Source organism: Camellia sinensis, chromosome 1 (assembly GCF_055761805.1).
Source record: "Camellia sinensis isolate YWXY chromosome 1, ASM5576180v1, whole genome shotgun sequence".
NCBI lineage: Eukaryota > Viridiplantae > Streptophyta > Magnoliopsida > Ericales > Theaceae > Camellia > Camellia sinensis.
Window position 1 is genome coordinate 185,144,777 of NC_138961.1, and position 17,208 is coordinate 185,161,984.

Genomic DNA, 17,208 nt, shown 5'->3' on the forward strand with positions numbered 1-17,208 from the left:
CATTATTCTTGTCAAATTTTATGCATATCTAGAATTTTTTAAATTTATTTAAAAAAATTAAGGACACTGTCTAGTGCAGGTTTCGGTTTGTTTTTCTATGTTATTTTATTTTGTTATGTATTGTAATTTTCAGAATGGTTTGCTTGTTCTGAAATTTCAATTAACGAATATGAATCTATTTGTTTTATGTTATCACACAATTTATACAACATATATATATATATATATATATATACGAATGTATTTGAAAATAAGGAAATTGTAGAGAATCGAAACAAGCATGAGTTGTGATTGGTTAGAAAGCATGGGTATAAAGATTTATTTGCTGGAAAAACAAAAAGGGGATACAAAGTCTTACTAAATAATTTTTTTTAAAATAAAAGAATTTTTCTTAGTTATGAACAGATTTAACTGAAATCAGCTTGTTTCCCAATGTTATGCTTCATTTATTTTTTTATATTTTTATAAAAATATATTTAGATAGAAAATCAACATTTTTTGTTTTTTAAAAGTAACAAACAACAAAATTCGTGGGGGACTAAAGGAAGAAGATGGAGGATGGATTGGGTGTGGTAAGGCATAGATATCTTAAAATGAGTGGTTCAGATTTGTTAAAATGTATAATTAGATTTTGGATAAATTAAAATGAATGATTCAAATTTGCTAAGAGAAAGATGGTTTAATGTCTAAAATGTCCGTGGCTAAGAGATCAACAAACAATTCCTTGTTTATGCCCTGATGCAATTTAATATGGGTCTTATAACACTTTCTTCAAACAGGTTCTTTCACATTTTATTTCTTCAAACAGGCTCTTATAACATTATAAATAGGTTCTTATAACATGTTTGGGAGAGAGTGAGAGTGAGAGAGAGAGAGAGATGGTTGTAATTTTTTTTTTAATCTTCCACGTTCTTTCACATTTTTTTTTTCAATTACTAAAACTTATTTGATTGTCTCAAAATTATATATTTGATTATTATAAAACAAACTTTTTAATTAATTAATTAATGTGTATTTGATTTTGTTGTTGAACCAAATAAAATAAAATAAGATTGAATGTATATTTAGCTTTTGTTGTGAACCTTAAAAAAAAATAAAAAAATAAGTTGTTAACATTAAATATATTAAAAAAGAAAGAAAAAATATTGAAGGTATATTTAGCTAAAACCTTAAAAAAAAAAAAAAATTAAAATTGTTAACATTAAATATATTAAAAAAGAAAGAAAAAAGATTGAAGGTATATTTAGCTTTTGTTGTGAACCTTGGTAGTTAACATTAAATATAAAAAATAAAAATAAAATAAAAATGAGGATTAAAGTGGGTTGGGGAAAATCCAAACCCATTAAGAAATGGGAAGGGTGGTACCCATGGAGAATGGGGAAAATTTATTTTAGGGGAATGGGGATGGAGAATTAATATCCATCCCATTAACCCCCATTGCCATCCCTAAATGGGATTATAGCAACAACATTAATAATAATAACTCAACCTTCTTACAATATGCTATAGCCTCTGATGTGCCAGTGCGCTCAAAGTCTTATTGCCTAGACTTTATCTTAGGATGGGGTCACCACCCCGCCTGCTTTAGTCTCAAACAGGGCTCAAATTGCAGTGAACACACTGGACTGACCCCCCTACGAAAAAAGGGAAAAAAAAACTAACATTTTTCAATATTTGAGTTCCTCTCTTCAATTGATGCATATTTTGATCGTTTTAGAGTCCCTTATTGGGAAATATGTCATAAATTTTTCTGTTTTTCCCCATGCATTGTTGTGTTCATTTACTACTGCCCCCTTCAGTTTTTCCTGGCTAAGAATCTATTCACACATTATGTTGTTTGGTATGATCTAAATAAGTACACTTTTAACTTTTTACGAAAAGATGTGCAGAAAAATAAAGAAATGATGTGACCCAAATAAGTACACTTATCTAAATAAGTGCACTTATTTAGGAGATGTCAAGCAAATACTTAGGCTGTTTGGGATATACTATATTAGTATACTTTTTGACTTTTTATGAAAAGATATACAGAAAAATAGAGAGATGATATGATCCAAAAAAATGAAGAACTAAAAAAATGCAATTTTTTTAGTGCTAACCAAACAACCTCTTAGATATTTTGGTATACAGTAACAAGAATGAGGACACACATACGCAATCAACTTTGGATTTGACCAGATCTCATTTGACTACCACATAACTCTTTCCAACATTAGGACAAAAATGCTAGCATGAAGGGATGGTAACTCTACTCCCTATGGAAGGAAGTTTTCTGATTTTTCTATAGCTTCTATTGATTTCATACAAGATATCTTTCGGAGGTGCTCCAAGGCAGGCTTTTTGTATACTCAATTGTACAGAGGAAGCTCCCCTTGTTTGGTGCCTTAGACATAATTATTTACCTATATAAGAAAATCACCCACAAACAATACTTGTAGCTCAGTGGCTACTACTAGAAACTTCAGTCTGGACAATGCAGTACCTGTGATGTTACTATTCTTCCAAACCAATTTCCATTGTCAGATATCTAAGTGTTTTTATTTTTTTGTTTTTTTTTTCAGATATTGGAGTTGCTTTTATTTTTCCAAATTCAAGCTGATAACAGTTTTGGTTTCAGGCCCTTGTGTATGTTTGAGTTGAAAATCATAGGACATGTGGGCCTATTGTGAGGCTAAGCCCTATAGTATGTGAAATTGTTATGCCTTTGAACTTCTACTTAGGAAATATTTCTAAAATATTATTAGTAATAGCAATAATCCATGGACAGAGACTTGAGAGTGCAATGGTATGACATGGACATGAATTCACAATGGCTAGTCCCAAACTCTAGATATAGGCCATGTTTGTTTTGGTGGACATGAGCTTGGGATTGGATTAATAGGATTAATAGTCCAATAAAATTATTAATCCGATATTTGGTTAAACAATTGAAGTACGGACTAACAGTCCATCCGGATATGGTATCCCACCTATGATGGACTATTCAATCCCACAGAGGGGGGTGGGATATAAATTGGAGGACTAAGCCAAAGTTTGGACTATTAGTCCCTCCTTATAATCCTAACTCAATTCAAGCATAGGATATGATTCACAATCCAAAGGGATTCGTAGTCCTAGAATTATTAGTCATGAGAATGTTAATCCAACATAATCTAGTCCGCCCAAACAAACATGGCCATAGGGTACAAATATAATTGTAGATGTGCATATGTGGGTTATTTTATGTGCCTTTGGTTTCTTAGTGCTAGAACTAGAAACATAAAAATTTTAAAGGAAGACCTTAATAATAGGTTTATAACAGATGCCTATCTCATTTTTGTTCTTGAACAACTTTCTTAATGTAAATGAAGGTAGTCACTTTATGATGGGTGATTATGAGTTCTTTCTTGACAAGGTTAGATGTGGCCCTTAGTTGCACGAAGCGGGAGCGGGGGCGGGGGCGGGGGCGGGAGCGGGGGAACGTGGCCACTTAGAGGAGTCGTAAATTAGAAGCGCTTATGTATTATTTTTATTAATTATATTTTATTTATTATAATGAATAATAAATTATGTTAAAATAAATAATAAATAAAAATTAGATGTTTTATTTTATAATTTTTTAAAGATTTTTTTATTATATATGATTTAAATAGATTTCTTTTAAACAATTAGATGATTTATTATATGTTAAAAAGTTAAGAAATAATTGTTTAAAAAATAAATAATAAATAAAAATTATATTGTTTATAATAAATTATGTTATAATTTATAATTTATAAATTATATATATATATTATATGATAAATTATATCATATAAATCAATGAAAACGGAGAGGGAAAGAGAGAGAGAGAACATGATAGATCGAGAAAGGGAGAAACAAGCGACGCAACAGAGACGAAGAAAGAGAGAGAGGCAGAGACGAAGAGGAGATCGAGAGTGAGAGAAGCGAGAGAGAGAAAGAGACGAAGACCTAGGGCTTCGACAAGAGGGACGAAGACTAGGGCTGAGACGGGGAAGTCAAACGGCGAGATCGAAGTCAGCGACCAGGTACTCTCCTTTCCCTCTCAATAGTGCTCCCTTCTCGCATCAGATTCGCGTTTCCCTCTCCTCAAATTCGCGATTCTGCTACGATTCTTCCTCAGAAGCGCAAAATCGCACTTTTTCCTCAGAGTCGTCGCCATCTGAGACGATTCCTGCTACTAAGATGTGGCCTATGAAGCATAGACACATCAAATTAGTCGTCGTAGCTGTGTCTGACATGTGTCAGACACTGACATGTTTTAGACGCACCAAAACATGTGTCTATTTTTTTTTCCTTTTTCATTAGACACATTGGGGACATATCACGGATATGCATGTCCTGCCTCTAAACATGCCTTAGGACACGTTTGATTTGTGATTATTTGTTTTCATGAATTATCTATTTATTATTACGTTAATTACTTTTAATATTAGTGAGGTAATGCTTTATGATTGAAAAAATAGTATTTTATGGTTTTTCATTATTTTTGGTTGTTTGTTAGTGTAATATTCATATAAATAGAAATATAAAAATAATATATTTTTGGCGTATTACCACCATGCCCGTATCCTGATTTTTTGAAAATCATTGTGTACATATCTATATCTGTATCCGTGCTTCTTAGGATGTGGCATCAACGATGAGATAACTATGTCCGACATTTTTTAAGATAACTTCATTATTCATAATAAACCTGCTTTCTCAAATCATGGGAAATATATAATGTAACATGACTTATATTTGATATCTTGGTGTTTAATTTTAAAAATTTTCTTTATGTTATACTATTTCAACTCTTTATTGTATTTGCTTCTTGTATTTAGAATGGAGGACCATTCTATGAATGGGTTGGAGCAGGGTTGACTAGTGTACTGATAAAGGGTTTCCGCAATGGAACAAAGGACTTGACAACATATAATTGGAACTACAAGGTGATTCATTTTTTTCTTTTAAATTTTTCTATTTATATTTTTGTGCACGTCTGAAAGTGCGTGCAAATTGTATTATTTACATATACTGGCCTTAGGTCAATGTTATTCACATTGGAAAATATGTTGGTTTGATTAAATAGCATAGGTCTGATGGTCAATACTGGTAGAAATTAAATGGCTGATGCAGTACTGCTAGTCATTGATCATGTTAGAATAGCTTTTACAACTCTAGTTGTGGAAAGGGAACTTTTAAGGTTTATGTGGCCTTTGTTTTGCTTAAATTAGGTCTTGTTTGATTGTTAATATTCATTTGATCTAATGGCTAGGATTATTTGTAAGGGTGTCATTGTTTATGAAAATGGTTGTAATAATTTGTTGGTGATCATTTGATTAAGTCTGGAAAATGAAAGCACTCAGTAAAAAGTGAATTTTCCACAACACACTAATTTGCTGAAAAGTTGGGATTTTTTTTTTTTAACTCTCACTGACCGACCATTCAAATTTGGTTGAGCTTCAAGTTGACATAGCCAACTCAACTTTTTAATTTGAGTTTAAAATGCAGTGAATTCCTTCTTAGTCAACTCGTCAATTGACTCAACTCCAGCAGGTTTTCAGTCAAATTGTCATGCTGTTGACCACTGCTCTCTAAACATCAGGAGCAACCAAAGGTTGTGACACATGGAGTTTTGGAATATACAATGTTTAATGTAACTATAATGAGAAGCAGAATATGATTCCTGGTTAAGTTGCCTCAAAATGATTATGGCTTTTTATGGGATGAGATTGAATGTGAAAAGTCTTCGTTGATATTGAGGGGTTCTTTTCATGATTTCCATCTGACTATTGGATAGTTTGATATACATTGTTGGGCTCATTTCCTAACATCTTAAGCTTTTGGGACAATTGGTGATCTAACATGGTATCAGAGCTCAAGTTGGGAAAAATATTGGATTCAAGTCTTTCTGTTTGCATTATTTTTTTCTCCACGTGCAAGACAGGATTGCAAGCGAGGGAGGGTATTGGATAGTTTGATATACATTGTTTGGCCCATTTCCCAACAACTTAAGTTTTGGGGACAATTGGTGATCTAACACTGACGCCTTCCCCCCCACTCTCCCTCTGTGTTTCAGATTGGATTGGAAGGAGAACACCTAAGTATCTACAAGGCTGATGGTTTGAATAGTGTAAAGTGGGTACCAACTTCAGAACCACCAAAGGAACAGCCTCTCACATGGTACAAGGTAGACACCTAAAGATCACTTTGCAGAAAATTAAGCTAGTTTTTTTATTTTCTTCTGAAATGAATTTTAAAAGCTGTATTTAATAGTTTCACATTAGAAGAAAAATAATTGCTTCAAATCTTGCAGGCTGTTGTGAATGCTCCACCCGGGGATGAACCTATTGGACTTGACATGATTCATATGGGGAAAGGCCTAGCGTGGTTAAATGGAGAAGAGATTGGAAGATACTGGCCTATAAAAGCCTCTAAACATGATGAGTGTGTACAACAATGTGATTATAGAGGCAAATTCAGCCCCAACAAATGCAGCACAGGGTGTGGAGAACCAACGCAGAGATGGTAAGCCAAAAAGAATGAAAACGAAGAGCTAATAACTAACATTCTGTTTCTTTTCAATGGAGTCCAACCAACATGCAACTGTAGGGGATGTTCATTGAGGCTGTGTTTGGATCTAGGATTTGGAGAGGGACTTTTGGAAGTAAAAGAACAGGGAATGGGAAACTGACAAAAATTAGCTAATGTTTGATTTACACTTCTCTCAATTTTTTTTTTCCCCCTCCATAAATCCCTTGGCAAATCGAAGATCCAAACACAGCCTAAAGAACTCTTGTAATCTTCAAAGTTCCAACATAGCTTAAAGTGCTTCTGAGGGAATTGGTCAGAAGATGATGCATTCAGGATTAAGTTTTTTAAGCAAGTTTTCCAAGGATAAATATTGCCTAGATCTATAACAAATTCAACTCCAATTTTTTTGTTTTGTTTTGTTTTTTCTTCATGATGGGCCCCGCAAAAATGGCTCTATCTAAATTTCTTCTATTTCTCCTTCACCATTGGAACAATATTGGCAAAAATGGAATTTTGTCAATACAGCTAGCCAAAAAATGGCCATTTGAGCAATGACCATTGGAGTTACTCTTATGGTTGTTGAGAGAAAATGGATAATGATCAGTGTAAAGGTAGATGCACTTTGACTTCTGGGATATCTCTATAATTGGAAAGTCCAGCCCACACTTCTCTTTAAAATGCAGATATTAAGGAGAGGGAAATTGGAGCCTTATAACTAGCACAGATGGGGCAATTCCAGACAATGTGGAACACATTCCAACACACCCTCTTGGACACAACATACAATAGCCGGACAAACAGCATACCAATCACAGGCCCAACCAAGCTTTGATACCAAATTGAAAAGCCCAGCTCACATTTCTCCTTAAAATCCAAGTATAAAGTGTTGGAATGTGTCCCACATCGCTTGGGGTTGCCTCATTTGGGCCTAGTTATAAGGCTCTAGTTTCTCTCTCCTTAATAACTGGGTTTTAAGGAGAAGTGTAAACTGGGCTTTTCAACTTGGTATTAGAGCTTGGTTGGGCTTGTGATTGATGGGTTATTTGTGCAGCTAGTGTGTGTTGTGGTCCAGGAGGGTGTGTTGGAATGTGTTTGACATCGCTTGCAGTTGCCCCATCTATGTTAGTTATAAGGCTCTAGTTTTCCTCTTCTTAATACTTGGTTTTAAGGAGAAATGTGGGCTGGGCTTTTCAACTTAAAGAAGAGGGAAACTGGAGCCTTATAACCAGCACAGATGGGGCAACTCTAAGCGATGTGAGACACATTCCAACACACCCTCTCGGACCACAAAACACACTAGCTAGCTGGACAAATAGCCCATCAGTCACAGGCCCAACCAAGCTCTGATATCAAGTTGAAAAGTCCAGCCCACACTTCTCCTTAAAACCCAGGTATTAAGGAGAGGGAAATTAGAGCCTTATAACTAGCACAGATGGGGTAACTCCAAGCGATGTGGGACACATTCCAACACTTTATACTTGGATTTTAAGAAGTGTGAGCTGGGCTTTTCAACTTAAAGAAGAGGGAAACTAAAGCCTTATAACCAACACAGATATGGCAACTTCAGGCGATGTGAGACACATTCCAACATCTATGTCGTTAACTTCATCAAAGACCCACAAAGATTTGGATAAACATCAAATTGTCTTGAAACTTGCTGCTTTTACTTCCATTAGTTTCTTGGTATCATATATTTTAACAATTAGGTTTTAATTCTCATTAAGCTTTCTCATTTAACCGATGTTGAAGAAAAATGAACATTGTATGTAATTTTTTGGTATGGAAGTTTATTGTTTTCTGTATGGAACAGGTACCATGTTCCAAGATCTTGGTTCAAGCCATCTGGAAACTTTCTGGTGATTTTTGAGGAGAAGGGTGGAGATCCTACTAATATTAGATTCTCCAAACGGAAGACCTCAGGTGTCTGCGCTCTCGTTTCTGAGGATCACCCCTCCTTTGAACCTGAATCTTTGCTTGAAGATGGAACTCGGGATCACAAAAATAGTGCAGTTGTCCAATTGAAATGCCCAATAAATACCCACATTTCCACTGTCAAATTTGCTAGCTTTGGAACTCCTTCGGGGACTTGTGGATCCTATACCATGGGTGACTGCCACGATCCCAATTCAACTTCTGTGGTTGAAAAGGTAAACGCATGCTGTCCCTAGTGTTGAAATGGTTTCCTTATTCAAATATAGACAAATGAAAAATGATGATGAAATGGTGACATTATAATACAGTTATATACTCGTAAATATAATCTAAGAAGAACAGACTCTTTGAAGATGGCATGTCTGTGTCCGTGCCCAACACATGTCGGACACCGGCACTTCTTGACACTCATTGGACATTTCCAACACGTCTCGAGCACACATCCAAACATCTTTGTTATTTTTTTAAACATGTCCTTGAGTTGTTACCTTATTGATTTTGATTTTTCATCTTCATTCTTTTTTTTACAAAAAAAATAAAAGAATGTAGAGACTACTACCATCTGAAGCTTGACCACAAATGTATTGGCATGAAGCACCATGTTAATATTCCATTCACCCCATCTTTTTTTCACACATCAAGAGTTTTGTGTACCAAGTATTTTCTCATTTTATTTAAATGCTTGTAATGCTTTATTTCTCTAACTTGCCTGAACACTATTGCAGGTTTGCTTAAATGAAAATGAGTGCAGGGTAGAATTGACACGAGTGAATTTCAACAAGGGATTGTGTCCCGGCACAATAAAGAAACTCGCGGTTGAAGTGGTTTGCAGCTGAGTTGGCTAGTTCATGTCGGCATTTATATTTGATCACACGAAGAAGGTTAAATCATTTTCGTTTGTCATGGGACTCTCTTAGTTTTTCTTTCTTCTATTTATTTGTTTTTATTTTTTACATCTAGCAGGGAATACTGCTGTTATGTAATTTTTTTCAGTAATTGAGGTACAACATGTTTGAGAGGGCATTAAACTGATTACTGTTAATTCTAAGGTATTCTACTATGTCAATTTAATTTTGTTTTCCAACGGGAAAAAAAAAATGATGCAATAAATAAATTTGAAGTTGGTTTCACCAATTGTTTGCTAGACAAGTATAAGCTGTATTTAATTGTCACATTTGTTATTTATATAGATTCATGATAAGAGCAAGGGGGTGTGATATGTATATTATATTCGTAATATAGACATTTATATCCTTTAATTTTATATGATGTTTGCAATGAACATGTTCACATTTGTTAATAAAAACATTTTTAGCTTCTAATAGGAATGAGACATATTAATTTCTTAATTTTCATAGATTTTATTTAATTTGAAATATATTTGTAAATAAGTTATAATATTTTATTTAAAAATGGTAAACAATATGCAATATGAGTGTAAGACTTTATTCTTGCTTTGTGATATAATACTAGGAAAATGAGTGAGAGCACTAATTAGTGCTATCACTAATGATGTGGCAGTGGGTCCCACCAGGAATGATTTGATGTTTTGGCCTTGGTGTTTTATTTTTTTTCTTTTTTTATTGAGTGCCATGTCATTAGTGGTCTTTTTAGAGCTCCAAAATTAATGGTCTCTATCATTGTTGATAATACTAAAGGGTAGGAGTGATATTGAAGAGTATGTCAGTCCGAAGTGAAAGGGTAGGAGTGATATTGAAGAGTATGTCAGTCCGAAGTGAAAACTACTGAAAATATAGTAGGGCTTATTTGGTGCTGTTTTCATTTTTGGTGTTTTTATTTTTTAGTGATTTTATAATTAAGAACAAATAAAAAGTTTAAAAATATCTTTTTTTTATGGGCATTCAGTTCATAAATCTAATTTTAAATTTTCTTTGTTCAAATATACACACTCTAAAACACTTGGTTCATAAGGACAACCTCCTACCAAACAATCAAACTATATATATATATATATATATTGTTTCCCAAACCCTAATCAAACCAAACCAGTCTCCATCCATCGTCTCTCTTTCTACTCTCCTCCTCTCTCTCTCTCTCTCTCTCTCTCTCTCTCTCTATCGACGGACCATCACCACCGATCACCATTGTCGTCTTCAATCTCCATCCTTCGCCTACCTCCTCTGCTACTTTGACGATACACACAGATTTGTATATGTATATATCCATTTCTCTCTCTTCCTCTCTCTTGCTATATATATATATATATATCTGTGTGTATCGTTGATGGTAATGACATCGAGGTCATCATTGACGAGGTTCCACTGACGCGGAATTTGATCTCTAGAGCATCATTGTCTCTGATACACTCTTTGGTGACTTTATTGGTAATTTCCTCAAATTTATCGAAAGAATAACTGTTGAAGCTAAAGCAAAATGTGAAAGCTTCACTCCCTTTGTTTGGGAAGTGGATTGGCTTTTTGATTTTTTGGCTATTTAGCCTGCGCTAAAAAACCTTATTTGGGATGACTTTTTGACTTTTTTAACTTTTGTGAAAGAAAAAATGAAATGATTAGAGTGATTCTACTTACGTTACTACTTTACCTCTTTATACTCTCAATCTCATTACACCAGTAAAAAATATATATATACGATTCTTATTATACCAATTATATTAGCAAAACTAACCCTAAAGTAGATTCTTCAAAACCCTTTCATCTCTTTATACTAATAATTTTTGGAGGGAATAAGAGAATAGAGAAAGACGCAAGGAAGATAGTGAGGGAACTTTACATTCTGTTTTTGGGTCAGCTCGAGCGGGGAATTCGCCGCTCGAGCGTGGATTTGTTGCTTCCAGCACTTTGTTGCATTTCAAGCGTGTCACGCTCGAGCGTGGGATGTCACGCTCGAGCGTGAAATGATAGCATCCAGTAATTATCCTGTAGCTCTGCAGAAACCTTTGAGACTCTTCTTTCTCCGCTCGAACGAGGGAGTCGTCGCTCGAGCGGGCCTTCTTGATCATGTCTGGGCGCTCGAGCGTGAGAAGTCATGCTCGAGCGGGGAACGCGATGGCAGCTTTTTAAGCACAGCAATTCTAGATCATTCTCACATCTTCCTTTTTCTATTCTTGATCTCCTCTCCCCCCTTCTCTTGGAAACCCTAAATTCCTATCATCCAACACCTCTCCTACCATAGGAATCCGCCCGAAATCACTTGCTAGGACCGAAATACACTTAAGGATCATTGTTTTCTACCGATTAGATTGTGGGTTTGCAGTAGAACCGTGAAGGAGCTTGGGTTTTGGTTTGTCATTTGAGGTAGGGATGCTTTTATCTATGTATTTCTTCTTTATTGGTGGGATTTTATGGCAATGTATGTAATGTGTTAATAAATTTGGGGATTCCATTGGCTTAAACCTTTATTACATATATCTAAGCCCTTATTTTACAATTTGTTTGAAATCTCTCAATTTTCTTCTCTAAACACAAATGTAAATGTTGATAAACCCTAGGTTGTCGACAAGAGAGAAAACCCCCAAAATTTATAAAACCCTAAGTTCTATTTGAATAGGAATTACTTGATATAATGAACTCTTCCTTGATTCATGGAAATTGAGGAAGAATGGAGAGAAAAAAAGGTGGGGACTGATATAGTTAAAGAAATGGTTACTAAAATGTTATTGTTTGATAGGTTTTGTGTGATGGCTATTTATGATAATGTTGAATGTTGTACTGTGGGACTGGAATGTGATTGAATTGTCGAGAATGCATGAGTCCATGTGTGTGTTGGTGATGTTTAAGAGCGGTGTTGTGTTAGTACCCGTGCGGGGAGTCTAAAGAGGTGCCCAAATGCCCTGTCTAGGCTTATCGCTGGACGAATGTGGGAAAATGTTTTTGGGTGTCTACACAGTCCCGCCGTATAGTAGCCGGCAAAAGTGGAAAAACAGATGACTTTCTTAGGGTGCCTACTTCCCGCCATATAGTAGCCGGCGAATGTGGGGGTTGTCTTTAAAAAGTGAAAGGTTGTTTTCATTTGGATCCATGTAGAGTAATGTGTGGTCTGATTTCCATAATTGTAGATACTAAATTATTGTGCATGATGATACAAGTTACATAAGCCTCATTGTATTTTGTGTTGCCTTATGAATTGTTAACGATCTATAATGAAAGCAAACTTCTTTATAATGTTTTATCACATAGATGCCATGACCTTATTAAGAGGATTAGATACCTGGATAAATGTATTCCTACTGGGCATATAGCTCAACCCTAACTTGTTTTTCAGGAGTCGAAGAAGGTCAACCTCATTGAAGGATTGCTGCAAGCACCAATCCTATTTCTTTTGGATAGCTAATTGAAGTCAAGGGCTTTTAGTTGTTTTGCATTTATTTTGGGATTTATGTAACAGAACTATCTTTTGTATTTGTAATGTTGTACGCCTTATGGACTTATGTGTTTGTTGAGTTATCTAGCTCACCGAACTGAGAGAAGACTTTGAACATCTTGGGAATGTTCTATATGAAGTGTAAACACTCAACTTTTAGTTCAATGGGGAAGACGACCCTTTTGGGGATTTTGTGATCATATTATTAGCGTGTATAACAGGGTGAACTTGCAGGGTGTTACAAGTGGAGCCCACAATGAAGTGTCTGTTCGATCACACAGTGCTAAACAATTTACATTCTTTTGGTGTTATGTTGCCAGAAAAAATATATTTCTCTAGCATTTTGTTGCTATACATTTACAAGCCACTTTCTTCCACACAATGATTTTTAAATTTGTGCCGGACCTGTTCAGTAATACAATGCTAATGAATTTGAATTAATCCAGTACCATATTACCAGACAAAATTTTTCCCCTAGCAATATGTTACCGTTCGATTGGATAATAACAAGAAATTAATTCGGGGCCACTTGTGAAATGCTTGTTCGGTGATACATTGTTATACAAATTAAATTACTCTAGTGTCATATTGCCAAACTATAATAGATTTGTCTAGCTATCTATCGCTGTACATTGAAAGATTTATTTTTTTCCTTCAAGCATCCATAAAAAACATCCATAAATCAAACACGCATCCATAAAATTATACATAAAAAAGTATCCATAAAATTATTCATAAAAACATTAAGTGTACGAACATCCATAAAAACATTCATAAAATCTGTCATTATTTACATCCATCAGTCAAACACGTTATCACAATTTGTCCATATCGATACTTTCGGTAGTTATTACATTAGGACTGACAAGCGTACACAATTGATGAATATGGATAGTGTATGCTTTCTCCCATCCATTAGCATATAGGTAATGAAAACAAATCTAATTATTTTCCATCTGATGTCTTTATAACAATGACAAATCCAGTCTTCTTCCTAACGTCAGAAGCCCATTTAATTAATGGTTGATGACTACTAAAAATCTAAAGATAATAAATACGTTTATACATTAAATTATTAATAAAACTCAATACAAATTAAAAATAAGAAAAAATCGTATTCATGAAAAAATTTAACAAACATCGTCTGCAATGAATTCATGACTGGAGTCCACTAGTAATGCAGTATTTGCATTGTTGCAATGAGTAGAAGCATAATCCTTCCAAGCAAAAAAACATAAAATAAAAAATAAAAAAAATGAAACTAGAAATATACGGTAATGCATATTTGAACAAATTAAAAACATTCGATCTTGGGTTACCGGAAATGTATCTTTTATTCAGCAGTTGGTTACCAAATATATATTTTTTGTTCGGTAATGTAATGGCGGACTTATTTTGTTCGATTTCAAAACACCAAACAAAAGTCGAAGAACAATCTAGAAAAACAAAACAAAAACCTACCAAACAAATAAAAAAAACTCATAATTTCACTTTTTTTATGGTTCTTCACCACCGTTTCTTCATCCATTGCATTCTTCTATGATTAAAACACTATGATTCTCACTTTTTGAAAAGAGATGTGTAAGAGAGAAGAAGAATTGAGAAAGGAAGAAGAGGAGTAGAGATTGAAGACTAAGGGGTGTAAGTAGATAATAAAATATATTTAATTTTAGTGTTTTGTCCTTAAAGGTAATTTCACGCATGGATAAAATTGAAGGAAAAAAAACACCTCATATAAAGGGTGTGAAGAGATAAGGTAGTTGTGTAGGTAGAATTACTTAATGATTATAGTTTGGATGTGACATTTTGTCTTATAACTTTTTTAGCCTTTAGCTATTTTAGCCCAACTCTCTTCCTAAACAAGGCTAATGTAGAAGTCGATGGCGTAGATCTGCATTTGTGAGAGCTCATCGGTGCAAATCTGCAAGTCACCAAGAGCAAGGTAATATACATACATATGGATCTATGTATGTTCATTTATAGTTATGTCAGTTTCAAATATGAGATTTATAGTTGTTAGATCTGTTAATGGTGAGAATAATAGTAGACCATATGTTCATTTACTTGCTTTGATCCGTGTAAGTTGATGTAATTTTGGATTTTTTCGATCCTTTTCTCCTATTTCTTCTCTGTCCTTATGCTCTACCACCATTGCAGCTCCACTATCGACGGAGACCGAGCATCAAAGATTTATTTGAGCAGATTTGTTCAAATAGGTCACTGTCCAGATTCATTTTTTTGTTAATAGACCTGTTCAAATATGTTTGTGTTTGGCTAGAAGATTCTCTCTTGAGAGAGTACCATTTAATTTTGAACAGATAGATTCGATCAAGGTCACTATACAAATAGATTCAATTTTTGTAGTTGTTTTTATTGTTGTTGATTTATTTATTTTTTGTTATTGTTGTTCTCGATGATAATAATGATAATGATAATGATGAAAAAGATTGCAAAATAGAGAGAGAGAGAGAGAGAGAGAGAGAGAGAGAGAGAGAGAGAGATAGATAGATAGAGAGAGAGAGAGAATTTTAGGGAGAGTTTTAAAAAATTATAACCTAATAGTGAATTTTTATTATTATTAATATTTATAAAATTTATCACTTTTTTATAAAAAAATTTCTAACACACCAATGTGCCCCTTTTAATCTTTTGCTTAATTTTAAGAAAAATTTATGATTTAGATAAAATATTTTCCCCCTTTCACATTATTTCTGAGTGTCATGAAAATTACAAGATTACCCATAGATATTGATTCCATTGCAAGGATCACACATGGGCACATCTATCTGACACATGAACAATGTTTGCAATAATACCTACACATGAAAGCAATTGCATTTTTTTTTTTTTTTTGTAACTTAAAAAAAGAAGAATAAAGTAATTGCATTTTTTATCCAAAAAAACTAAAATATATAAATAATAAAAAAAATATTTGGATAAATTACATTGGCCTCCTTTAAAAATTTAAGAGAATACAATAAATATCACAATTTTGACATAATTATATTTGACTATCAAAAAGTTCCAATTCACATATAATTTAGTCTATTTTTATCAATAATTCGTTAGAGCAACTCCATCCAGTGTGCCAAATCCCACTTGGCACACCAACAGTAATAATTGGCTCCATGGTCTCTGTTCCACCCTATACTTCAAAAAATGGCATTGTTATATCTTTTACATTGACAAGTATATTTTTCTAATTTAAATTTATGTAAAAAAAAATTAATATAATTATGCTAAATGAGAGTTCATCAAAATGGGACTCAAATTTTAAGGAATCATATATATTATTAAAAGTAGTGTTTTTTTCATACTTAGGTGGTGCATTATAAAGGCTTACACTTTGAAAACCTATATGGATTATACTTTGAAAATCTATATGGATTATACTTTGAAAATCTTCCCTTTGTCATTCTATACAATCACAACTCACTGAGCATAGTTTGAAAATCTTCATTATATCATTTTATATAATCAGAAAACCTGCACAAATTGTTAGATTCCCTTTTTCACTCCCTCTACCACTGCCCAAACTTCTCTTCGTCTCTCTCTCTCTCTCTCTAAAACACATCTCCATTACCAATCGCTCGAAGATTTGTATTGTTTGATTTTTAAATTTCTTATTCGAACGTAGACGGTGTGTCTCTCTTCCCCGTAAGCCTTTTCTCTCTCTGTCTGTCTGTCTGTCTGTCTCTCTCTCTATTTGCTTCTTAGTTGATTTTATTTATATGTTTATTTAAAACAAGAAAAAAAAGAAAAAAAAAATTTCTTGTAGGGACATATTTTGTGAATGACAACACGTGGCCAATGTGACGCTGAAGTGTTAGCCAAGGTATCAGGTGGCTTGGTCACGTACCGAGATGATCTCGGCTAGGCCAAGGTTATCTTCGGAGATATTGAAATCCGAGATGAGCGGATGAGGGACTAGAGTCCTAGAATGGGAGGGGGACCTCAGTCTGGATAAGGATAAATCTCTTTGGGAGTTTATCTCTATCAAGCTGGGAGTCCAAGATGAGCATTGAACAAAAGTCCATTGAAGCTAGGCTTCTACAAGGATCAGGTTAGTGCTGGCTATAAATGTAAGGCACTCTCGTGTGCTTAAGGTACGCTTTTTAGGCTTTGTCCAGTGAGTTAAGCACTATTTGTGATCCTTGAGAGATAATTGATTACTACCTTGATCGTCGGAGTGCCCCCGTGTGGACGAACCACCGTCGGATTCTTATTTTTCTGTGTCAGGTTGTTCGGGCTTGATCTATTCTACCAGTGCTCTCTTGCTGAGTTTCCCAGTTTGGTTGTATGGTCAAAAATCAACACCCACAATTTAGCATCGTCTGTGGGAAACGTAAGGAGAATAGATGGCCAACGACGGGCAGAAAGAAAAGATTGAGGCCGACATCCCTAGTGGAAGTGGTA

General features: G+C 34.3%; 1 protein-coding gene across 2 annotated transcripts in view; it reads left to right on the forward strand.

The window, feature by feature from the left end:
• The window catches only part of BGAL10 (beta-galactosidase 10), a 33,371-nt gene extending 23,786 nt beyond the window's left edge, over positions 1–9,585 (forward strand). The window contains exons 15-19 of one of the 2 annotated variants that reach the window (XM_028236275.2): positions 4,827–4,934; positions 6,065–6,175; positions 6,302–6,513; positions 8,330–8,666; positions 9,177–9,585. In XM_028236275.2, coding sequence (XP_028092076.2) covers positions 4,827–4,934; positions 6,065–6,175; positions 6,302–6,513; positions 8,330–8,666; positions 9,177–9,287 — 879 coding nt within the window. In that variant the 3' untranslated portion in view covers positions 9,288–9,585. The remainder of the gene's footprint in view (positions 1–4,826; positions 4,935–6,064; positions 6,176–6,301; positions 6,514–8,329; positions 8,667–9,176) is intronic. The other variant, XM_028236276.2, reaches the window with a different exon arrangement.
• The last annotated feature ends 7,623 nt before the right edge of the window (positions 9,586–17,208 follow it).